Source organism: Danio rerio, chromosome 20, assembly GCF_052040795.2.
Source record: "Danio rerio strain M-AB ecotype USA chromosome 20, GRCz13ab, whole genome shotgun sequence".
Lineage (NCBI taxonomy): Eukaryota > Metazoa > Chordata > Actinopteri > Cypriniformes > Danionidae > Danio > Danio rerio.
The window spans coordinates 33,178,843-33,188,070 of NC_141040.1; the positions used below are offsets into that span (position 1 = coordinate 33,178,843).

At 34.6% G+C, this 9,228-nt stretch overlaps 2 protein-coding genes across 3 annotated transcripts in view; both read left to right on the forward strand.

Annotated features, from left to right (window-relative positions):
- LOC147839360 (uncharacterized) overlaps nucleotides 1-9,228 on the forward strand; it is a 963,858-nt gene that overhangs the window by 832,627 nt on the left and 122,003 nt on the right. The window lies entirely within an intron of this gene.
- emc7b (ER membrane protein complex subunit 7b) lies at nucleotides 1,565-8,829 on the forward strand. Of its 2 annotated transcripts, NM_001025515.2 has the most exon segments (5): nucleotides 1,565-1,918; nucleotides 3,628-3,747; nucleotides 3,836-3,974; nucleotides 7,494-7,574; nucleotides 7,686-8,829. In NM_001025515.2, coding segments are annotated over 5 exon segments (714 nt in total). In that variant the 5' UTR covers nucleotides 1,565-1,691; the 3' UTR covers nucleotides 7,833-8,829.

Genomic DNA, 9,228 nt, shown 5'->3' on the forward strand with positions numbered 1-9,228 from the left:
TTACTAGCCCTTCATTTGTTGAACGCAAAAGATGTTTTGAAAAATGCTGGTAACCCTTTTTTCTGCGATAGAAGTCAATGGCTGCCTGATTAAAAACCACATTAGAGAGAAATTTTTTTTTTTTTTTTTTTTTGTGTGAATATCTCTTTCTTTCACTGATGTATAAAGAAAGATCCTTTACAACATTTAGCAAAATGATCATCGTGCTTATGGGATATGCAATATACATATTGCAAAAATGCGATAAATTACATTTATGCATTGGCTGTTTATCTAAATTTGGCCAATCAGATGCTTACTATATTTAACCTCACCTTCCAAGTATTTGTTTTCACATTGACACTGTTTTTCTCTGAATTAGAATTAATTAAATCTAAAAAATGTTTTTTACCTATTTATTTTAATATCAATAAGTAATTTATTTAAAACATGGCTAATAAACTAGAGAAGTGTTATATTGTAAGACCGTTATACTCAACAGTAATAAGGCATATTTCTCCAGCAATGTGCAGCCCTACTATCAAACCCTTCCGAAACTAAAAGAACTTATTAAAGCCGAAAACCTAATTCAGTTTTTTACAATAATATTCAGTGGAGATGCAGAGATGATTCATGAAACTGCTTTGTCAACAACTCATTTGACCTAAGCGTTCACTGGAAATTATTATTAATCAACAAAAGAAATTTACATGCACTATAAATATTTGTATGTCTCTAATTGTACTCGTTTAAGAGATTAAAATACATTAGATTTTAATTAGATTAAAACGTAATTAATCAACATTCACACTAAACTGGTTTTAAGTTAATAAATATATGATTGCAACTATGTGACAAGAAAGTAAAACAAAAACTAAATAATTACCATAATTGCTATATTATCGTAACAATAACTATAGTCATAGTAAACAGAAAAATTTTGTTATTTATGGGTGTAAGGGGATCAGTTTGGGATATTTTATGTGCTACTTGTGTAACCTTGAGAATCAAAATCACATTGTTGTGATTTTCTTCAGTTCTATTCAATATTGTAATGTTAAGAAGTATTTATTTATTTATTTGTTTATTCATTTATTTTAAATGAGTCAGGGGACCACTTAGGGGTCCATAAAAATATTTGTTGAAAAAAAATAGTAATAAACAGTAAAATCAGCTTGAGTTTTTTATATAAGCTCATTAGTTTACATTAACATTAATAACAATAGATATAATTCATATAAATAATCCAAAAATTATTTTTTTAATTCTTTAAAACGTATTATATATAGGAACCACATACAATCAAATTATATATATATATATATATATATATATTTTTTTTTTTTTTTTTTTTTTTAAACATAATACAGTGAGTATAAAATATCTACCTGTTTATATTGACTATATAAATCGGATCGAAACCACGTGATGTTGTAGAATTGATCAGTTGCCTTTTGAAAGACTCGATCCCACCAGAGCATCGAATCACCTATGATTCTCGATTCTAAGCTCTGATCCCACCCATAGCCTGTAAAAAATAGATCCCACCCAGAGTGTCACGTGGCCTAACAGATTTTCTTCCGGTGTCTTTGCAGTGTGAGTTCCGCTTACCATTGACTGTCCTCATCTGAGTCCTTTTCGAGCGCATTGGATTGACGCGTATAGATAAATTGTACATTTTGAACGTCATAAATATCGTGTGTCAAAGCACAATGCCACACATAAAGTGTTTGTTAGATGTATATATAGCGCTGCAGGCTTTGTTTGCGTTGTCATGGGGGTTTTCTGACCCAGAGCCGGGGCCTGTCGCAGCTTCTCAGTCCAACGGAGACCGCTTTAAAATCGAAGGACGAGCGATCGTTCCCGGAGTGAAAACACAAGACTGGATCTCGACTGCTCGAGTCCTGGTGGAAGGGGAGGAATATGTTGGTTTTCTCAAGTGAGTATTTTTAGCTGCTAGGCTAACGTCAAACAGAGTGATGTAAACAACCGTTTGTGTGTCAGTAATGCTGGATGTACAACAGCGCCTCACAACACTCGCAGAACCACAATCTATATTATGATTGCCTTGTTTGAACCATAAATTCGTCTTCCTAATGTGAAACAATATGTTGACACAAAGTTGTGTGTAATGTCATAGCACGTAACTGCTGGGCGATTAACGTCAAACGAAGGCGATTTTCATGTTAATTCGATCGGTAACTTTAAAGCCGGAGTTATGTCAAAAAAGGCAGATTAACGTTGTGCCTCCCGGTGTTATTGGATCAAGTAGCGAGTTCAGAGAGAGTGCGGAAAAAAATGTCGGGGTGTCTTTTTCAGCACTTGTTCTAGTAAGTTAACTTAAATCTCCAGTAAATGCTTTGAGATAGAGAGGTTTAAGCGGATATTTACAACGAGATGACCATTAAGTAATAATAGTCGATTTGTCCCACCTTGTCAGATTGTCCTACCTCCCCTTCAAAAAGTAGGTAGCATATTTTGATGACGCAATATGGTACTCATATTATGCTACCAGTGTACGTTTTAATGTGAAGTAGTGTGATATGAAGCTTAAATATCGCCCTAACCTCAACCTCAGAACCATTCAAACATAGTGTTGTTGGTAGCATAATTTGATGGGTAGGACAAAATATCAGGAGACCGGTTCTGTGTAGTAAATGCTGCACTTGAAAATGACACACTCACTTAATAAGATAATTCCTTCATTCATTTTCTTTACAGCTTAGTTCCTTTAATAATAAGAGGATTGCCACATCAGAATGAACCAACAACTTATCCTGCATATGTTTTATGCAGCGGATGCGCTTCCAGCTGCAATCCAACACTGAGAAATGGATAATTCATCCTAAAATAATAATTTACTCACCCTCGAGTGGTTCCAAACCTTTATTCTGTTGAACACAAACTAAGATATTTTAGAGATCTTAGCATTTGTACACAGCACCTTATGTAACCTGTATATTTATAACACATCTGTACATACAATTCATCATCCATCCTCTTTTGTCTAATTGCATCTCCGTTTCATGTTTGTTGTATTATCTCATATTTTTTGGTGTTGTTACTTGTCACTTTATGTAATATGTACACTGGGAGCATTTGTAGCCAAAACAAATCCCTTGTATGTGTAAAGCACACTTGGCAAAAAAAACCAATTCTGATTCTGAAGACAGTTGAAATCCTTTAACCTTTGACATCCATAGTAAGAAAAACACTTACTACTGAAGTCAATAGTTACAGGTTTAACTTTCTTCAAATTATCATCTTTTGTGTTCAACAGAACAAAAAATCTCAAACTGGTTTGTGACAAGTAAAAGTTTAGTAAATGATGACATCATTTTTGTTTTTGGGGGAGCTATCCCTTTAATAACTTCAGTCTGTCTTTAAAATAAACCCTTCTGTGAGATGATTCTGTACTTGTGCATATAGTAGACATATTCTGTTTAAAATGCTACAATTTGTAAATTTCCTCAGTTTCTTCGTTAAATGTTTAGAGGTTTTGAATGAGAGCCCCCTCTGGACTTACAACTAGATTTACTACTGATGACACAAACATGCTTCCCTGACAAGATGTGCATGACGATTACATTTTTATTTCAATTTATCACCCTTATCATGCATTTTCAACTGCATCAATTTCCTTCGTAGGACTGATGGGAGCTTTGCTGTCAACGATGTGCCCTCTGGCTCATATGTGGTTGAAATTGTATCGCCATCTTTCAGATTTGAACCTGTTAGGGTGGACATCACCTCCAAAGGGAAAATGAGGTAGCTAACATTAGTAATTATCCTCCCTTCTGACACAACTTTTTGTACACCTCTGTTAATCTCCGTTTTTTTTTTTTTTGACCCGTAGGGCACGCCTGGTGAATTACATCAAAACCTCTGAAGTTATTCGTCAGCCATATCCTCTTCAGATCAGAGCCGGTGGTCCACACACGTATTTCATGAAGCGGGAAACCTGGGGATGGACTGATTTTCTGATGAACCCAATGGTATGATTTTATAATAATGTCTGTGTGATTCGTCAGATGGTTGCAATTTATTGTAAACTATTTTAAAGGTCCCGTGAGATTAAAATGAAAAAATGTAGATGTTAGTTTCAGGATGTTAGTTTCTGTTAGCTAATGTGCTCCAAAACAGTGACAATTTTAATTTTTGTAAATTTACAAATTTACATTTACATTGTTTTACAAATTTACAGAAAATATATTACTAATGTAAACATGTGAAGCTTGCAGTTTTTCACTTTCACCTAAATTGATCAACATTTTATTCACATCACCTCATACTTGAGTGTCTCATTAAATCTTGACCAATATCTGGTATCTGATATCTGACATGCCCCGCCCCCTTCTCATTTGCTTTTATTTGATGTGTTTGAGCTCAACCACTCTCACTGGCAGAGCTGTGATCAACTAAACACAATTGGCTGTTTTGTTAACTATATGTCCCACCTTCTCTTCATTTTCCCATTGAGATTGTGTCAAACATCGAATAAAAAATGCACATTTCAAAGTACTTCACAGGACCTTTAAAACTTGTCTTCTAGTTTACAGAGCTTGATATAAGCTGGTTATGCTGTTTTAAAAGATCTTGCTTATGTGTTAAAGGTCTCAGAATAGGGTTACATTAGTACAGGATAGATACTTGTTTTTTTTCTTATATATGCATTGCTTGACCTTTTTCTTATCGTATATAAAATTGGCCACAGGAAGTTTTCTTAGCACTTACAAGCATAGTCGTACAAACACTAATAAGGCTGTTGGCTTTATTTTGCCTACTTTGTGTGGCATGGAGATCTATTTATCAGACCATATTTTATTGTAGAATGTAGTTTAAAGACATTGCTTGAAGGTGGAGCCCTTGCAAAATTCAAACCGATGTAATGTTTTAATTAGTTGGCTTAGTTTTATTTTAAAACGTTTTATTTCACACATCACAATAAATGGTTCATCACCACAACTGTACAGGTATAGACAGTTAGCCAACAAATACATTGTGCTTCTGTAATATCTGTTAATGTTCAAGTGTGTTCAGATCTGATTTGTGGCACCACAAAGATGGACCAGACAGTGCACTCTTTACTGACTCATTTTGAGCCTTAGTCTTTCGGAAATGCATGCAAAGTGGATTTGCTTTTGCTGTGAAGAAAATGGCATACTCTTGTTTTTTTATTTTTATTATTTTTTTATTAATTCATTATTTCACAACAAGGGCCAGTATTCAACATTCATCAAGAACATAAATTTACCCAAATTAGCCTAAAGACTAGTTTTTATTGGTAGTCTTTTTGCCATGTGTTAAAGAACTATACCAATAAAAATACAAATTCAAACTATAAACAACTCGAATGAACAAAAAACAACAACAAGTTGATACGTCAACAACACAAAGCAAATGCTATCAGGCCTCAGCTACAGTGTTTGACGGCTAACGTAGATGTTGTTTAAGGCCGCCCTGATCATAGGCTGATATTATCAATATTTGTTATAAACCGATGTAGTTTTACGCAGGAAGTAAGTTTGTGCTTCGTTTCAACAACATCTGGAAAAAATAAAAACTGCACAAACTGGAAACAATTCCCATCTGCGTCTGTTTTTGGGATTGTGGTTGGGTCTATGATTCAAGGTTTAAAGGGAGAATAATGTTAAATGACCTTACCTTTAACGGTGCAGTAGATGATCTGCCAAAATGCCAACTGAATGCCAAAAAGTATAGTTTTTTTTAAAAAAGTTTTCGTTGTTTAAAACCATTTTTAAGTGTATACATGGTCTTGATCTTATAGTAGTCTGTGAGTTGATACTTAAATTCAGTAGTGATGGGGCGAAGACTAGAGGGGCAGTAGGTGGGATTTGTAGAATCTGCAGATGCAGAACCGCTGTGGGTCAGTCATCCTTTTCAGTAAAAGGTTCACATCTATGGAATGCCATGACTGTTCATTTAAAGTTACTATCAGAACTCCCAGTTTTTTCTGTAAAGATGAAAGAATGGTTAAAATCTTTACAGCAATTATTCATTGTTCTTTCAGGTTGGTCCCGTTTACATTTCTCTTTATGCAGATTGACTTGCATTTTATGTTTGTGGCTCTGTATATATTGTACATGTTTGCTGTATTGTGTTTTATTTTTGATTTGTTTTTATTTTTTAATGCAGAGCCTAACCAGGGACGAGGGCTGCACATTAGCTTTATGCTATATGCCCTATGTACGCCGGTTATCTTTGTATAGCAATGTCAAGTGTATTGTCCCTGTAAAATAAACAAACAAATTAAAAAAAAAACTGTTAGCATAAACACAGTAACATAGCAACTCTCCTGCCGTCCACAGCCACACCTCCTGAAACTACCATTCACCACCAAAATATAGTAATTTCTAATACTACAATTCAAAATGCAAAACTGTATTATATCTAGCATGTTTTCAGTTGTGTAGTTAGCTAGCAAAATTTTCATAATGTGCAATATTTCATGCATGAAAGGATTGCTGGTCTCACTCTCTCACACGCTGTCCTAAAGTGACTATAGTGCTTGGCCGGCGGCATGCAAAAATTACACTTATTACTAAGCCATTCTCACATGTTTTTTCAGACCGAATATTTAGAGTAGCATGGTAAAAAAATATAGAGAGCGCATCACTTGTTGTCATTGTTCAAAAATGAACCAATGTAAATATATAAAACCATCTTCACCTCAGTAAAGCAGGCTAGGCAGATGAGATAATGCTATTTACTTATGTTTTCTTGTTAAACTAAATAAAAATCTACATTACAAATCTCCTGTCCTCGAGGGCTGGTGTCCTGCATAGTTTAGCTCAAACTTCCTCCAACGCCACTGCCTGGACGTTTCTAGTATACAGAGAAAGAGCTTGATTAGCTGATTCAGGTGTGTTTAATTGGGGTTGGAATTAAAATATGCCAGACATCGGCCCTCCAGGACCGAGTTTAGACATCCCTGCTGTAAAAAGTTCCTTTATGAAGCTTAAAATAGTCACATCAATCTTTCGCTTGAAGATTTCAGTGGGTAAACAACACTTCTGTGCATATAGCCCATTCGTAACAACAAAATCTGCATAAGTTTTGCATTACATTTCTAAGACAAATACTTCAGCCATGGTGTCATCCTTCCTCCAGAGTGCAAAAATAAGTCCAATATTGATTCAGGATTTTAAACAGTTTTGATTCGGCATTTGTTTTTACCGCTGTCACTCTCTCGCAAACGGCTGATCTGTCTGCATGAACTGGTGCATAGATGAACGAATCTACATTTGTTGACAGACAGTTTTTCACTACTTATCAGAATTATGGGAATTATCGGCCCGAAAACAGATTTAATTGGATGAAGATCTTTCAGTCTTATGCCTTACCCAGAATACAAAAATACATAGAAATAGATTTAGATCATTTACTTTAATCATTACTCCTGGAATGTGACGAAATTACCAGCACAAAAAAAAATTTCTAAAGACAATCACCTACTGCACCTTTTAATATGAAATCTTTTTCTTCACTTTTAGGTTATGATGATGGTTCTTCCTTTACTAATCATCGTCCTGCTCCCCAAGGTGGTAAATACTAATGATCCCGAGATGAGAAAGGTAATGTAAAATATAGAAAGTCCTACATGCACATCATAAACCCGATATCCTGTTTCTCTGTATAATGCTTTATTCATGGTATTTTATATTTGTTTGTTTTTTTTCCTGCAGGAAATGGAGCAATCAATGAATATGTTGAACCCTAACCCAGAATTACCAGATGTTTCTGAATTCATGACAAAATTGTTCTCCAAGGGCTCCAGTAAGTCTGGCGGAGGCAACAAAGGCAGTAGAAGTGTTGCCACGAAGAGGAGGTAGTGCTGTGAACATTTGGGATCAATTTTTCCGTTTTCTTTAACACTGTTTTACTGGTTTCCCTCTTCTATTTCTTTTTTTATATATAAAACAGTTTCTTTTTCAACTGAAATGCTTGACGAAGTAAGATTGTGTTTGCACTGTACTGCTTTTCCATGCTTAACTGTCTTCTTTGGATGCATTGTTAAAAAAACAGATTATTTTAATCATTGTAGTGATGTGCGGAAATTTATATATATATAAATACACATTTAATAATAGGTTAAAACTGTACAGATGGATCAATGCATGGATTTCTTTCTTTTTTTAATAAAAGAGCTTAACTAGGATGTTTTAACTTTAAAAGTAGAAAGAGTGCGAAAGTTAAGTACTGGATTGGTCAAGAGGACAGTTAGATGATTTTTACAGAAACATTTCAATATCTTGTAATGCAATTAACATATTAGTAGTCTATGCTTTTACTGCTGCTGGTGGACAAGATTCATTACACATATGATTCCTTCTTAGAACTGAGGTCAATGCAGTTTCACCTTCCTTATGACCTATCTATAAAACAAAAGTGAGCGGTAAAGCTTTATTAAGTTGTATAAAATTCTAGTGCGTTGGCTGTTGTGTTGAGGCAATACCTGCACTGATGAAGACTGATGCACAAGTTAATATTTACATGCAGGTGTTTTGCGCAGTCTGTCACGGGACTTCTGCGATTATTTCAAAAAGTCGGTTTGAGCTAAAGGGTCAAAATATATTAAAAATATATATAAATGAATGATGGTCTATCTTTGCAGTGATGCCTTGTTCATTTTCTGACCAGCATGAGGAGGTGGCATTGACACACCGGTTCTGTTTTGTAACTACTTGAAAAAAAAGCTTTTAAGTTATATTTACTATATCTTGTTGGGTTCATGCAAGACTGTGAATGAAGATGAGAAATGCATAAGATGTAAGCTATGAAGTATAATCTAATTTAAACTAAATGGAAATAAACTGTGGTGGGAAATAACCTCAACGTCTTGTTTATTTTGCCTACTATGTGATGCGCGGAAAAAAAAATTTCAGACCATATTTTATTCAGGCTGTCTGCGGGCTCTTAAAGTATAAAAAGTTGATAAATTATTTGTGGGGAATGATTAAATGGGAAAATGTAAGTTTTTATACTGCTGCTTGGTGAGAGACGAGTTTAAACAATGGCTGAAGCCTGTTGCTGAAAACAACCAATTTATTCTTTCAAACTTTGTTTCTTCCAAGCTTATCTGAGTTCTGCTGCACCGTTGTGCTCCATTCGTTTATTTAGCTACAACTGTTTATTAACAACTGTTTATTAAGTTGAAGGTTTGATTCTGATTAGAACTTAAAGTGGTGATAAAATATTCTGAGAAGGTCTTTAAAAAGTCTCAAAAAG